The sequence below is a fragment of the Ischnura elegans genome, chromosome 3 (genome assembly GCF_921293095.1).
Source record: "Ischnura elegans chromosome 3, ioIscEleg1.1, whole genome shotgun sequence".
In the NCBI taxonomy this organism is placed as follows: domain Eukaryota; kingdom Metazoa; phylum Arthropoda; class Insecta; order Odonata; family Coenagrionidae; genus Ischnura; species Ischnura elegans.
In genome coordinates, this window is record NC_060248.1 from 17,310,911 (window position 1) to 17,327,255 (window position 16,345).

The following is a 16,345-nucleotide window of genomic DNA, read 5'->3' on the forward strand; positions in this document are numbered from 1 at the left end:
ATATTTTGCTAGAGGTTCTTGATATGGAAATAGAGCTGAACTCTGCTCCTTAAGCATAAAGTATGTGGAATCTTTATGACATTAGAAACGACTTAAGATGGATAGGAAAGGAAAGAGTTGTGTGACTATAATCCATTGAATTTTAAAAGATGGATTTGTCTGCGTGGTGTCTTGAAAAAAAAGTTTTAATTCCAATTACCGAAACAGAGCAATGGAGTGAGGCTAAAGGACTGTCATTCCAATTTGTCATGTGGCTACATATGTTATGATGACAGATAACCAACAGAATGAAGTCAGCTTAATGGTGATGAAAACATAGTAGTTAGGTGCCTGAAGTACAACTAAGGCCTGTATTCTTAGTCGACCCTACATATCCGTCCCTACATAACAAGAGGCCCCTACATGTGTTTCTCAGTCGACCCTACATGAGTGGTGGGGGGTGATTCTGTCGTCAAGTTCTCAGAAATGACGTAGATGATGGCACAGCACCAGTTTTCCACTCTGGTTGCGGAATGAGACCTAACTATGTAACCAAGACTTCAACAAAAGACGTCCAATAATTTTTGGGCGTATTGTTAGGGCTATAGCTCAAGGTAAATAAACAATCAGTGTCGTCCACCAGGTCGTGTCGGTACATTAATTATGGCTACAAATACTCTCATATTGTGCCAAAAGTATAATCATATTATCTTTAAATTACTTCAAAAGCGGTATGTACAAGATAGTGATAAGTACGGGGCACTTGATGGGTATAATGTGGTTGTATTATTACCTTTCTGCTGTATTTCTGTACATTTTAAAATGGTTAGTGTGAGCTCGTGTCTGTTAATATGCATTACAACGTGTATTCTTAAATCGGAAGTGATCAGCGGACGAAATTTGGCCACCATGTTTTTGTAGGGTGTAGGGCTTGTTGTGGTACCCTACATTAAGTAGGGCTCGTTTAGTTCCAAAAGCTTTGTAGGGCTTAATGTGGCGTGTGTAGGGTGAGATCGCTTTATGTAGGGCTGATGACGTATCCAGGGTCGGTTAGTCCTACAGGGTGGAGTAAGAATACGGGCCTAAGGCGTACATGTATGCTTGTTTCATTGACTTAGAGAGAGAATTTGATTGATTGAAATGGAAAAAATTGAATGAATATTATTTATCAATTTAATTGATAGGGAAGACTGGTGCCGATTTTAAAGGGTAAAGGTTTTTTATTTTGGAATTTTTTCTTGAATATTATTTCATAACAAAAAGTATGCCACCACATAGAGGGAATGGTAGTCTAATTAGCAGAGCTCCTAGCTGCTGACCAAAGTTTTTTGGGTTCAAATCCTGGCCTTCGGACACTCCACACTAAAATTCTCAAAGCGCAAGGTGGCACCCTGAATGTGTGAATTCACACGTCTGTGGCTAAATCTGGTATACTCTAAGCTCTACCCTCACCCATCCAAATCAACCTACAGGTTGAATGACTGTGTGAGTGACTGAGCTACCTTACAGAATAATTGATTTCCTACATTTTTCTTATGGGTTGAGACTTAATGTGATTCTCTCATTTTCTGTGTTAGCTCCGGATCGCAAGGGAAATCCCACCCATGAGACAGACAATGGTTCTCATGCAAGCATAACCCGCAATGGACCCACTGCATCGCCGCAGCCCATGTTCCTGACGTGCGTGAGGCCCACCGGATACCCCATGCAGCACACTCGGCAGCTTCACCTGGAAGAGTCCTCGCTTCCCGTCACCGTCAACTGTAGATCTGTGCCCTCACCCGCCATCTCCCCCACCCACTCTGCCCACCCCTTGGACGACTCGACCGTCCAGATACCGTGTGCCAACTCCTCCACCCCGCCTCCCCCTCCCACCTCTAGCCCCACCGTGGTGTCGGCGCGGGGACCACGGAGGAGGCCGCAGTCGTCGTCCCCGGGCGTCGGGGATCCTGCTGAGCACGAGATGGCCCCGAGAGTGTCCCGAGGCCACAGGGGTGGAGGCAACAGTCAGAGGCGGCCAGCCACGTCACCAAGGAGGCACAATGTGCGGGGCCGTGGTGGGATAGAGCAGCGAGAGATTAAGGAAATCCCTCGCTACGGAGCGCAGCTGGGTGATGCGGATGAGGTGAAGTCTATTGCATGGTCACCCAAGTCCTCCTTGCTTACCCCATGCTTTCCAGCTAACATTCTATGATTATGTTCAGGTAGCTAAATATCACCAAGAGTTGGCTTTAAGTTTGGAAGAATTTTGTTGTGATAATAATTTTTGTTCACCAACATTAAAAATGCTGTAGATATTCCAAAAGATGCGCACTAATTCCTATTTTCTCTTGTGTTGTCTAGAATCCTATTATAACCTTTTCTTTTAGCGTGTAGAATATTACTTATTAGGTAAATTATTCAGTTTTATTTTAAGTTTGAAATTTTTGATTATTGTTTTAGTGTAAATTTTTGTTCTGAGTGTGAATGTAATATTGTTTTTTTTTAATTTTGTGAAGTGGTATACGTGATATACAGCCATTACTTAATTTAAAATACATTAGCGCAACAACTGAGTGCTGCTTATGTGCAGTGAATGCCAAAGCAGAGTAAGACAAGTCAATATTTTTGTGAGGAGTTAAATTCTCTTATTTACCAGTGTATCAATATCTGTGTTAGCTTTTTTTCTCCTTGATTAAAAAGAATGTAAATTTAAAATATCCTAATGATAGAGTTAGTATAAATGCATGCTTGGAAAATAGAGAAGAATAATAATTGTGATTTGCCTTGGGAAAAGTAGTAAATTTTTGGATGTACCCATTACATACTTTTTATAACATGGTTTCAAATTGGATGTTAATGTGAATGTTGTGAATTGGTAGGAGCCATTGTTTTCTCATATAATCCTTTGGTAAAGTCTTCCTACTTTCCATGTTCATGGCATGAACAATGTTACTATTACATGCTTTACCATAATTATGTGCATATATGATTTATCTACTCAATATAACTTGATATCCCTGTTACCAGTACATCGTTCTTCTCTCTGAGATTTACACTAATGTACAATGCAAAATACCTTTTGCTGCAGTGGTTTTGTTTAGAGTTAGTTGAATTTTGTCCTCATGTTAACTGTTTATTTTTGCCTTTTTTAGGGTCCAGAAGAATCATCTACTGTTGATTCTGATGCCACTGATAGTCAACAGAATGCCGATCAGTCAGATGCGCAGCATATCACCAATTGCCTTGTGCCATCTGTCCTGGCTCCACCTCTGCCTTTGAGTGATGCTGCTCCCAAGGTGAATGACGCAGCACACTTGAACAACTCCTCTCCTCCCACGCCCCAGTTGGAAGAAGCTCCTCTGCCCAAAGGTCGACTCTGCCCTTTGGAAGAAGGAGGTAAGAGATTGCACTCGGTCAGACCTTTCCATTTCGTGGTTGTGTGAATTTTTCACTATGTATTTCAGTATTCCTGTTAACCTTTAAAGACCTTGCTTGCCTGTTCTGGCATGAGGAAAACATGCTCTATGTACTTGGTGGCTAACTTTGATCCACTCCAACTGAGAACTTTGTAGTTGGTGGAGAAGGCTTTTCTAGAATGGTAGTCTAGTGTCTCTTAGATGGAAAAGCTGGGATTTTTTAATTAAATACAGTCGGATCCGGATTTAAGGTCTTCGCATTTAACGTTTTTCCGCATTTAGCATTTATTTTTTCGGGTCCCGATTCATTCCCTATTAGGACAATGTAAAAATTATCCGTATTTAGTGTTTCTGCATTTTGCATTTTTCCGCATTTATGGTCGTAAAAATTTGTCCCGCTCAAGATTTTTTTGCCCGATTTAACGTTTTTTCATGACGGTTCATCCAAATCTTCGAATTTATGCTCATCAACAAGAACAGTCTCATGAAAGTTTACCAAGAGTCGATAGAATCTACCGGGGAACGCTTCTTTAACTGCTGTCTTCCGCGAGCGCAGCGCTGCGACCTTCAACTCGCAAGTTGGGTGATTTGTCTTCTTGTAAAGTTTCGCTCCCCTTCTGATCCAAACACCAGGCACTTTTTGTATCAGATCCGATCTAATGGAGCAAAGTCATCCCTTAATAACCTCGAACTACCTTATCCTTCACTTCCTGAACTTGACTTCGATGATACGTGACGACTGATGACACGAGTTATCCTCCGAGGGCCGCTACAATAATTAGGGATGAGTCGATTCCAAATGTCGATTCTCGATTCCACCGATTCTCGGGCACGGAATCGGAATCGAGAATCGATCGCCTAAAGTCGATTCCGATTCCATCGATTCCAGGAAGATAAATGTTTTGAGCATAGACTATAAGTTTGGGGCATAAAGGCCGCTACACACCTAAGCGGCCGCGGTGTCAGCCTTGCCCGCGCGGAGGATACGCCCGGCTCGCGGGTGCTGCGACGAACATACCTAAGCGGCCTCGGAAACTTGAAAATGTCGGCAAGAGCGACAAACCGACGAACCCTGAAATGGCGCGTGTTCATGAGCAACTCTCAGAGAAAAAAAAATTGGAAACCTCGAGATCGGGAAGCAATGCATGCGTTTTCCGTTCTTTTATTAACCGCAGGTCAGGGCAAATCAAATTATTGCGATTATGAATCACATTCGAAGAATTCATCTGAACCACCAATTTTAAAGTATAATAGATCGAAATATATTTTTTTATTTTCGAATGATATTTGAAGTCTGATGATAATAAAAACGTGCAGAGAGCGAGTTTTCCTGTGAAAAAAGTTTCTTATAAATACGCGCTGATAGCGTTTTAGGTTTTTTTATATACGTAACTTTTTTAGACTAACACGCGTCTGCGTCAATATTAAAAAAATTAGACACATTCGCGTTTGTATAGCCCAGTTTCATCAATGCAACCCTTGAGGAAGTTGATACTTGCTTGGCATAAGCCGCCGCGGCCTCTGGGCGGACTCGACAGGTTGCGTTCGCCCGCCACCGCGCACCCGCCAGGCTGCTCTAGTATGTATGGACGCAATGAACGCTACATTATTTGTTTAGCCACCGCGGCCAAACGAGAATGTAGCCACCGCGGCTATTGTTATTTTTAGGGATGGTCGGATCGGATACCTCGGATCCAAATATCCGCGGATATTGCCCTTCATCGGATACATCGGATCCAAAGTCGCGGAAGACATCGGATCTGGATCCGAAATTTTAAATAATAGCTTCAGTGAATGCAACGCCCTATCAGGGTGGAAAGAGTTCCGATTCTCTCTCCGAATGCGTCGTCGTATGCGATTCTTGTCCTACTCATGAACCGTTTTGTTTGAAAGCTCTCGCAGAGGTTGAGAGTATAGTTTCAGCCGTGGCCATGATTTTCAAGCCAGAAAATAAAGGCAACATACGACTGGCACATAGTGTGACTCTTCCCAAGAGATTGAACAATCATCGGAGGAATCTCAGCGCCGTAGGATAATAACTACAGTGCAACCTCGATATAACGACACCCCACGGTGCACTAATAAACACTCGCTATAGCGAATTGTCGCTTTACCGGAGGTGGAGCAAATACTAGCCAATATACCTGTTGCGAACTGATATACAGGAACAGGAGTGGCACGGCGACAGATAAACATCTATCCGATAAACGTAAGCATAAATCCAGACGAAAGGCGATGTTTTTTTGCATCACTAAATTTCCTTACTCAAGCAACGACTAACTATTCAAACAATTTATAAGCGCCGCACTGAATAAAAATCATGGAATGCATTGTTTCGTCAATCATTATGCCAATGCACAACCAACAAAGCCATTTTTCTATGCACTTAATTAGTTCATTCACGTGATCATTCTATTATTTTGGTATTTTCCACTGAAAATTCAAAAATTAACTGATAAAACAGTATCGCGGTTATTTAATGCCTAAAATGTTTCCATTGGTGTATGTTTATTGTTTCTGTACGTTAAGCGGCAGTGATGTGAAATAACGCATTACATTTGTTTCTACAGGCGGAAACGGTGGAAGGTTGTATAAAGTTCCCGCCTTGGAAGACTTTTTCTATCAAATAATGTAATATCTTCATTATCAACGGTAAAAAGGTTGCTAAGCTTGAAAAATGATGTGATTTAAATTGCCGTTGTTGAAAAAAAGTTTCTTTTAGTGTGTTACGCTCGCGACGTATTTGAAATAATACACCGAGTTTACCACGGCACTGCAAACGAGAGTTAGTTGTTCTGTGAGTTCTTCCAGCGGCTACCAGGAGATGCTCGGCTACCCACGTGACAGAAGAAAGCGCCAGTACGACTCCGACCACTGACGCGAATAGTTCACCCTTGTAAATCCGCAACGGAGAATAAATACGTCCATCCGGACAATTCACGCTGAGTATCATTGCTTCGTACATCCAACATCATCGCTAAGGTGCACTATCTACCTTTAGAGGCATCATTGCAAGAAATACCTCATACTGCAAGGGTTTTGTTGGGGAGTTGTATGTAAAAAAGTTCCGTTTCTTCTATGTTATATGACGCGGGGAATACTTCTAAAGATACTTATGATCGGAGTCCTTTCTTCCACGACTTCGGGTTTACACCGGAGGCATCACCAGCAATTATGAGGGGAGATAACGCTTTGGTGCTTCGCATTAGTATAATCAACCTTCTGCACTCTTAAAATTCTCGATTCGCAATCTATCCCTGAAATATTCCGCTTTAGGCTTGGGCGTAGCCCCTTTCTCAGAAGTTCCCTCAGATTTGAATGGGCAAAACCACCCGAGCAAAGCTCCTTATAACTATTCATCGTCTGCATTCCTTGGGCGCTTCTGTTTTTTTTAATTTTGCAGAGCAAATAGGAAGATAAATTAATTTCGACACCCTTATATTACTCCTTTATTTTTATTTTCCCGCTTAGACGTGTTTGGTGTTTTTTTGGCCATGGTGACTGCCATCAAATGCTTTCTATTCACGCAACTCACGGACGTGCGGGTATGCTGCCGACTGCTTTCTGCCGCCCGAGGAACAAAAGAAGATGAAGCATTCGCGAATGCTAATGCCACAATATTTTCACCAAAATGAACTACTTATTTATCGAACGACAGTTTACCACATAAATTTGAGACTGAGCACTCCATTAACTTCATTTCTAACAGATCGCTAGCAATTACAGAGGTTAAGGAGTCTTGATGAAAGTCTTCCGGCGGTGAAACCCTCGCTATGGCGAGAGCCAACACCAAAAGGGTCTCGTAAAAACGAATTTTTTAACACGCTTATTATAGGGTCAATTGACGGTGCATCGAGTATGTCTCGTTATAGCGATAGTGTCGCTATAGCCCGTACTCGCTTTAACGAGGTTCCACTGTACGTCAAAAGTAACTACGTCGCAGATTTCAGAAAACCACCCTCGGCCGTCCATCAGCCCGTGCCTCTGTTGTTTTTTTTCGTATCCAAAATCACACGGACCAAAAATCATTGTCTTCTAAGGAGAATATCAAATCACATGAAAAAAATTGAAGCGTGTTTCATCCCTAACTCGTCGCACCAACTGACCTTTTTTGGCCTTCCTGCTTCAATTCTCCGTTTCTAGACGACAACTGCTAGGAGAGTGACTTTCTGGGCCCGAAGATATCTTGATAGCTTCGACAATTAGATGATATGCACGAGATTTAAAAAAGAATGAGACACATTCCTGACGATATTTATGTTTATTTTTCAGCTCTAATTGATTGCCACTCAGTTTTCTATCTAAAATTCTACAATTACACTTTACTGATATGCAACATTGTCCAAACAGCATAATTTTCAATGAAACAAGCGCAGCATTAACCCCTCAAACAATTAGAGACGGATTGGAAACGCCAACTACATATACCACGTAGCGCACTTCGCTTTGAAGGCAACGACGTCACTGAAGCAAGATCTAACTTCTTCGTCCGACTCCCTCATTTGTAGCCTTGTTGTTTGAAATACGGAGGGAGCGTGCTCCTTTCTCTCCACCTCTCCTTTACGCGCTCCTTCCCAGTGGCGTAGCCATGGGGAGGGTCCGGACCCCACCCCCCGAAATATAAAAACACAGTTATTGTCCTTGGCAAAAGAAAACAAAATGTTGAAAAATCAGGAATTTACAAACATTTTCTTAAACAAATTAAGTTCTTCGATTATAAAAAGTGGTAAAATTAGTTTAAAACCCATTATTTACAATTAGTGCCCGGTTTTTTTTTAATTACGCACTGTGGCGTAAATTATTGCGAGGATGTGCTAAATCCACCTCACAATACTGAAGCATTTTCGGATGAAACACAAGTCCGTATGCGATGAGAAAGTAAAATTCGTGGGAAACGTGCGTGAGGAAAATTTGAATTCAGTCGATGGCAGGGGGGTAGCCAGGAATTTTGTTAAGGGGGGATCCAAAACCAGGGGGGAAAATTTTTAAACAACAGGGTACAAAGGAGAGGGTTTCAAACTAATTTTAATGCCCTCCATAATAGAAAATACTTCATTTTTCAAAGATTCATTTTTTTTCATTTGTAAATTCATGATTTTAAAATATTTTGTTTCCTTTTATGAAGGAAAGTAATTGTGTTTTTATATTTTGGGGGGTCCTCACGCTACGCCACTGGTCAGTGGTTCATCCTAAGAATTTTCCTATTTTCATTTCCAAACCCAAGCGTAACAGTTTAGGCCCTGAGTATGTAAAGATGTTTTTAAAAAAACAACTTGAAAGCCCATAAAATAATTTTTAATTTATAAAAATATTAAAATGTGTATGAAAATCTAAAAAGCATCCCATTGATTGTATGAACCCACAATAAACTTGAATAATGACTTTGTTTAATGGTAGGAATTTGAAAATGCATTTGGATTCGAAAATATCTAATTCGAAAGATCTGGCTCCAAAAATCCTGGATCCGTCCATCCCTAGTTATTTTATTCCATTCAATTCTTTAATTTTAATGACAGCAATGCTACAGATAAATCAAAATCCCACCAGTTAGAAGGAGTAAGAATCGATGGAATCGGAATCGAGAATCGGGAATCGATTTGAAGGAATCGAAATTGGAATCGGAATCGAAAAAAAGTGGAATCGACTCATCCCTAACAATAATGGTTTTCTCGTTATGTTTTCAATTGATGGCTTATGCCCCTTTCAACTCTACTCCCTATGGGCAGTCGATTATTAGCCCAATATTTTTTCAGTCTGCTACTTTCTCTGTTCAAAAGAGGAGGCCCAATATCAATTGTGCAGTTCACTAGAAGATTCTTTCTATAATCCATTCCAAGGTCAGTTTCCACGGAGGAACAGCGAAAGAACAGAGGAAGTGTTTCCCCTGTCATGACGGTGAGTGAGAAAATTCTTTCCCTATGGAACAACATTATTTTACATCGTAATTTAGATATCCCGGAGCCAATTTATCGACATTCGGCTGGTTGATATCGCTGTCGATTCAAAAATATTTATCTGGTGCTAATTTATGTCAAAAGAGAATGACAATCGGAGTTTTGACGAACTATCACGGTCCATGACTCTAAATAAATCGCTCATGCTGGAAAAAAATCACCGCATACTCACGGTAGAATAGATGAGCGCGGAAAAATACGAAAATCCGGCAGGTATCCCTTGGTGGTTGACTTAGACGTCATAACCCTGACGAAATTGCCAAACTCTAGAGGCACTGAAAATTTTTCGGATGAAATCCAGTTCTGTTGAAGATTAAACCTTTTCACTTAACAGAGTTTAGCTAATCGTTATTCAAGGTCCAACCAAATTTTATTAAAAGTTGCCGAGAAACAAGGCGAGTCGGAGTCAAGGTGATCAGCGCGCCGCGTAAGCAACTTCTCCCGGCTCCATTCGACCTGCATAAGGCCGCGGATATATGACAACGAATCTGGTGTTATCATCAAGTTGAATCACCATCGACTTGTACGCATACTAAAATAAGATTCTACTTTTTTGGATGACCTCGAAATCCAAAATGTGCGCATAGGAGGCTTTTTAAAGGCTCATAAATCCCTTGTTTTGCCGAGGCAACAGAAAACGTTAAGTTGGCAAAATTCCAGAAAACCTCCCTTTTTACTAGATATTCGGTAGTTGAGAATTCGGGATTAGGGATCTTCTACTGTCCCTTTATTTCACTCATTCCTCATGATTTTTCGAGTACCTACTTACACCTTTTCTTATTATATTAGAAATGCTATAGTCACCTACATGTCACTTTAACAGAAAAAATTCTAAATTTCATCGAGACCACTGAAATATGCATAAAAATGGAATCACTAATGTCCTTAATAATAATCTGTGTGGGAATGCTTTTAAGTTTATGTTTATTAGAATTTTCTTAAAATATTTCATTAAAACAATTGTCATCCTCTCATTACTTATTTTTACTACCCATTTTTTAGCTGATTCCTGAAAAGTATTATCCAACCTTCATAGGGCAGAGAACATTTCATTAAAGAATTTTTTGCTGCATTCAGCACCTTTTAGTTACTTAAAAGAATATTTTTTATTCATAAAAAGCCATTCCAATCATTACAGACCCTAAAACCTGAAAAAAATGGCAGGTCCTCATTTAGTGTTTTTCCGCATTTAGTGTTTTAAATTTTGTCCCCCCTGAAAAACCTTAAATCAGGATTCTACTGTATTTTTATTATTGTCCAAAAATCTTGGTCTATTAAGGTCTGTTCACTTTATCTTTGCGGGTGAGCTGGTGTGGCTTAACCGAGTTGGGGTGAGAGGAGGGAAAGTTTATCTACGCGTGACTTTCTCTCTTCCAATCAGCAGACAGTAGGCGTGGCCTAGCACTTCGGAATTTCAGTCGCTCTCAGACCTCCGTCGTGCCAACTTCGTGAATCTGCTAGCTGTGTTGCCAAATCTCTCGCGTTCTCTTGGTGCTCTTCCATATTTCCATTTAAATCCAACTTATAACTTACTTTTCCTTATTCTTCCACTTCAATCCTTTTCCATCGCCTTTCCAGAAAATTTTTATTCACCTTCTGCATTCCCATCAGCACCGACTCCCTCCCTCCACCTATTCCCTCTCAGTACTTTTCCGAACCCTTTATTAACAAACCCTAACCCTTTTCCTCAACTCCGCATTTACTTTTGGGTATTACAACCTATATAGTTTTGTATACCTCTGATTTAAAAGATTAATATCCAAGCGTGTTTATTGAAGGCTCCGAAAGTGACTCCGAAAATTAAGATACTGACGGGAGGGAAGACGAGGAGGTTGATTTATTAGCCACACAGCTCCAGCAATAAGTACAAAATAAATTATGTAATAAAATACCCGTCGTGCTACTTTTTTCCATTCTTTTTGTATCTTCATCCTCACGAATTCCCTTGCAATCCCCGTTTATCAGAATGTTACGCTTATGTATGCCTTTCACCAGCGGTCTCGCATTTAGCGGACAATATCTTGGCTTCTGAGATGGGATTATCCTCAATCCCCTCTAAATAAGTAGCTATACATTGTATGCATTGTTTCGCCGCCGGGCCCAAAATATCTGTGGCCACGTATGAGTCACACCTTCTCAGTGGGACACTAGGGCGCCTGTGTACATTTGGCAACGTTAAGGTCGCTCCTGCTCTCTCTCTCTCGGTACTACCCCTTCCCCTTCAGCGAGGCCCCTCCCCATTCAGCGAGGCCCTCCGATAGTGTCCGGGATCTCACGAAAGCTGACCCGCAGAGATAAAATGAACAGATAATAATAAGAGTTGTGGATGGTAGGTCAACCTCTAGATAAAGAGGGTAGCTGTGGTATAAGGGAATTTACTCGTGAAAGAAGCAGTTGTGAATAGAAGCGATGACATTCAGTAAGTTTATTAGGCCTTGGAAAAGGTTGGCCATTTAAATGATACCATAATCTGTGAAGAAGCAGTCACTTGACTACGGGAGGCTACCAAAAAATATGCTTCCCTACTCTTAGAAAAGTGGGCTACGACTTGTTATTTAAGATGAAAACCACAGGTGTTGGTACATAGACAATCATATCACGTGGTAGCATTTGCTTTAGTGGCAGTAATACTGGGTTGTTGGAAGGCATGGAGAAACCATCATATTATTATCCTGAGGAGATGTAGCTACTTCAATCGTTAGCATAAAAGACATGATGGCATTTTTTCAAGTACATTGTTCCTGAGGTAAATTAGTCCCCCGTTTGGATGTCCATAATGTATATAAAAACCAAGTAGCTGTGATTACATCTGGATCCATCGGCGAGAAGCAAGAATAAGGAAAGGAATGAGACAAAAGTGTACTCTGTCCCCTGTAATTTTCAACGTTTTCATTGAGAAAGCTATCAGCAAAATAAAAGCATTAGGAGTGAAAATCTATTGTGAAAAAAATTAGCATGCTGTGTTTGGCAGATGACATAACAGAGAGAGAGGCCTTGAAAAGAGTCTATTTATTATTGAAAACATAATGACTAGATATAAGCTGAAAGTCATTGCAAAGAAAACAAACGTATTGGATTCCAGTAGAAGAGAAGAGGCAAAGGACAACCTGAAACTAGAAAACCATAAACTTGAGGAAGTGAGGAAGTTTTGCTGCTTGGGTAGTCAGGTGACCAACGATGGACAAAGGAAGAAAAATCAGTTGTAATAGCCCAAGTGTAGAGGGCATTTCTCAAAAAGAGGAGTCTTCTTACGGCTGAAAATGTAAGCGTTGAAGTCGGGATGATGGAAGTGAGTGGGTGGAGAACAGCGTCAAACCAATCTCATGATTGTTGGCCAGGGATGATGAAGTGGGGAAGCAATTCATTGGGACTTACATATGGAGCGTACGGCTCTTTGTGGTGGTGAGGATGGTCGATGACAGACCCTGTTTTTTCAGTTTCCCTGACATATTTTCCTGTTTTCTTCTAGGAAATAGTAATCTCATTGAAAACCGGCCCCTGCCCCAGCAGCCTCATGTGGGGGAAGCGAGGCCGGAGGTGTCCCCGGACGAGGAAGTGACGGTGCAATCAATGCAGTGGGTGAGAGCAGCTCCCGGCACAGCCACTGGCATGCCCCCACGCCAGCCCTGCCTCCCCCATGCGCGACCCGCAATGCAGAGGGCAGCGTTCAGTGGGGGCGTGACCAATTGCAGCTCGGCCGGGGGCAGGGGAGACCACGGGATGGCCCCAGTGCCCTCCTCCCCCTCCTCTGCCTTCTCCTCCTCCTCCTCCCTCTCCTCCTCTTCCTCCTCGTCTTCTTCTGGGGTGAGCCCGCAGCCCCCGCCGCCCGTGCCTCCTACCAGCAGCGTGCCTTACACTCCGCCGTCGGTGCCTCCGCCTTACCTGCCCCCACCGCATCTCATGGCACCCCCTCCCCACACCCTGCGGTTCTCCACGACCTTCACCACCGGGTACCTCCCCACGTCTGGCGGATCTGGGGTGGGGAACAATGGAGGTGGAGGGCCGGCTCCCCCCACACCGGTGGGCACCGCTGGCAGTTACCTGACCCCACGGCACTCGTTTGCCTTCGCTCCCAACGGACTGGCACCGACGGAGATTATGTACGCAGCAACGGCGCCGCCGCCTCCGCAGTACCACGCAGGCCACCATCCTAGGGTTGGGGGAGCGCCAGGACCTGTCATGGACCACTCAGGACAAGCGATCATCACACAACCAGGGTACCCTCAGTACATTCCCACCGTTCTGTTGACTTCCCGGGCCAAGGGCAACACGTGCTACAACTGTGGCGGGCGCACACACCGTGGAGGGGAATGCCGTGAACTTACCATGGAGGAGATCACACGACCAGGCAAGTGATGGGTGTTTGCCCATATAAGAGACTCATCTGCCTCTTGATGAAGTTGATCCCTTATCTAATTGTTTAGATCCATCTACTAAATGAGCATGCACATAACTTAATTGGAGGCTGAGGATAATAGGATAGTGTAAGGGATTAGAAGATGATATGGATGAATGTGAAAACTGTGGCAGTGGGATCTGATGGTTTCCTGCCCAACTATTTGCAGTGTTATCGTTTGTGAGAAGGTTGGATGTTTGTACCTATCGCGTGATAATTAAATATCATGAGTACGGCTTATAATGTTATGTGACAATCAAAAGCTTGAGATACTGTGCCGGTTAAAACAGCGTTCTCATTTCATTCAGTCCTCTTGGGATCTATTGGTGGCTTTCTGTGACTCTCTGTCCACACTTGTAAAGTTGTCTTGTTGTCTTCATGGTGAGCAAAGTCCGATGATGAAGCATTATGTAATTTCATCTTGTCATCTTTATTTAGACAGAGACTACTTAGACATTTCCAAGGGCTCCCAGCTCTAAGTCTACATTCAAGTCACCATATTTTCCATTGAACATAATCCTATCATCATTTATGCAATCTTTTTAGTAGTTAGTATGCAATCTTTTTGCTGTTCTTGAGGTATGTCCTACATTCTCCATGTAGTATGCTGAGGATTGACTGACTTTCTCTTTCGTTCATTTCCCTTGTTCGTTTTGGGTGGAACAGGTGAGCTGTGGAGGAAAAAAGTATCCCAACAAAATCTGTGCATCGCACAGTGAAAAAATAACTTTCTCTCACAATGGGTTGTTATTCTTTGGCCAACAAAGGAATTCAAACAAGGCAAACTATGTTTTCCTTTTTTTCGTCGTCTAATTACATGACGGACTAGAGGGTGTCCCTCTACCCAAGCATGTCTGGCAAAGGCCTCAACTCCATGCATTAGATGGTACGGTACACACTTCAGAAGTGTTCCCTTGAATTCTACTTTACATGTCTCAACAAAGCGATAATACCAAATGGATGTACTTCTTAAAATATCCTACTGAAGACCACAGAAAGCTTTCTACTGAGAGAAAAAGACAGTTTACTAGCAGATTCAATGGGTTATGCATTTGAATAGATTTCAGTTTGAAGACATATTAGTTTTACAAGGACTGAGCTCATTGCTGGAACCCTTTTTAATATGCATAGAACAGACAGAACTGAGGGACCGCTGCACCAGTTTTCCATCACTACTTCACAACCTATGTTGCTGAAAAGACTACATTTGAATTTCCCTCTTCTCGTTCTTAAGAGTGATGTTCCATTAAAAAGGAAACCAATTTTCCTACAGAGATATTGTGGCAGCAAGAATTTTGTTGGGATGCTTAATTTCTGCCATTTTACAATTGATTGAATTACTGTGAATATTTATTTTTTAATAATATTTGTGGTGAATTTGAATAAGGAAGGTTTAAAATTTAGGAGGCACCTCTCTTCCTGCCAAACGGAACGGGGTTATGAACCTTGTGGCTCTCTACTTAATGTGGCTTACATTTCGTATTACATCTATCTGTCATTGTTTTGGTGTTCTTCATTGTACTCTTAGAAGAGCATAGTGACATCTATTTCAATGGCATTTTCATTTGAAAGCATAACTATTATTTATTTTTAAGTCATAGTTTCTTTGGGGAATTGTCACCAATGTCTTGTTTTTCCTTTGGTTCTGTTAGCCCGTTTTTGATTGGCTAGAGGCATAGATGAGGCCTAGAAGCTTGAACTTATCTGTTTAATCTTCTGTTTCTATCTGTTTACTCCTTCATCTTCAGAAAAATGTGTTGTTCTAGATGGTACCTCATTTTGCCACTTATACTGAGAGCGAATTGTAATACTTGGCAAAAGTAGCTGACCCGTGAGGATATTGCAGATCTTTTTTTCCCAAATTGTTTAGGATATTTTCATAATTTTTGTCACTAAGTTCCGTAATTCCTCAAAATAAATTTTCATTTTTTTTCAGGCATATTTCATAATTTTTGGGTGAAGAGATTCATATTTCCATAGGAAAGGGTGGCATTTATATTGCGTTATATTAAAACTATATATTATTAAAAAGGAATATGAAAATCCTGTTGTATCAGGATTTTATCATGCTTGCATTTCTCCATTTCATGATATGCACATCATGTTTCATCAATTAGATGACCCCAAAGGATGCCTCCGAGGTAATCTATGTAGCTTGTATTCCAAGCACAACAAATTGTACCTTTTTTAATGACCTTGTAGAGCATCTTTCATGGGCTTTTGTTTGAGGATGGACCTTAAAAGGATCCATCACTGCTCGGCCGGTATTTTTTATGGTGTACTGCTTCAAAACTTTAGCTACTGCATATCTTGAAATTTTCTGAGTAAATGCAGTAATGGTTTTTCTGTACAGAAGAATCCTACTTTTGGATGGGCTCTACTTACGATGTCTTTGGCGTATGATCAAGCTAATTTTTTTTGCGCAGTTTTAAAAATATGCATTTCTGCAATTTTTTCTGCTTACACTATATTTACATAATCAATGATCTTATTCTGCACCTTATTTACCAAATGCAATTAACATAGCAGTATTTTTCATGCATTGATGCTCTTTAAGCTTATTCCTTGGCAAGATGTAGTAATGCAGATTCAATATATGATGTCATTTGCTTTACAAT

The 16,345-nt window shown here is 41.5% G+C and overlaps 1 protein-coding gene across 2 annotated transcripts in view; it reads left to right on the forward strand.

Moving 5' to 3' along the window:
• LOC124155496 (trithorax group protein osa) overlaps nucleotides 1-16,345 on the forward strand; it is a 42,847-nt gene that overhangs the window by 11,738 nt on the left and 14,764 nt on the right. For both annotated transcript variants that reach the window (XM_046529355.1, XM_046529358.1), the window contains exons 3-5: nucleotides 1,557-2,104; nucleotides 3,114-3,357; nucleotides 12,801-13,679. In XM_046529355.1, the coding sequence (XP_046385311.1) occupies nucleotides 1,557-2,104; nucleotides 3,114-3,357; nucleotides 12,801-13,679 (1,671 nt within the window). The remainder of the gene's footprint in view (nucleotides 1-1,556; nucleotides 2,105-3,113; nucleotides 3,358-12,800; nucleotides 13,680-16,345) is intronic.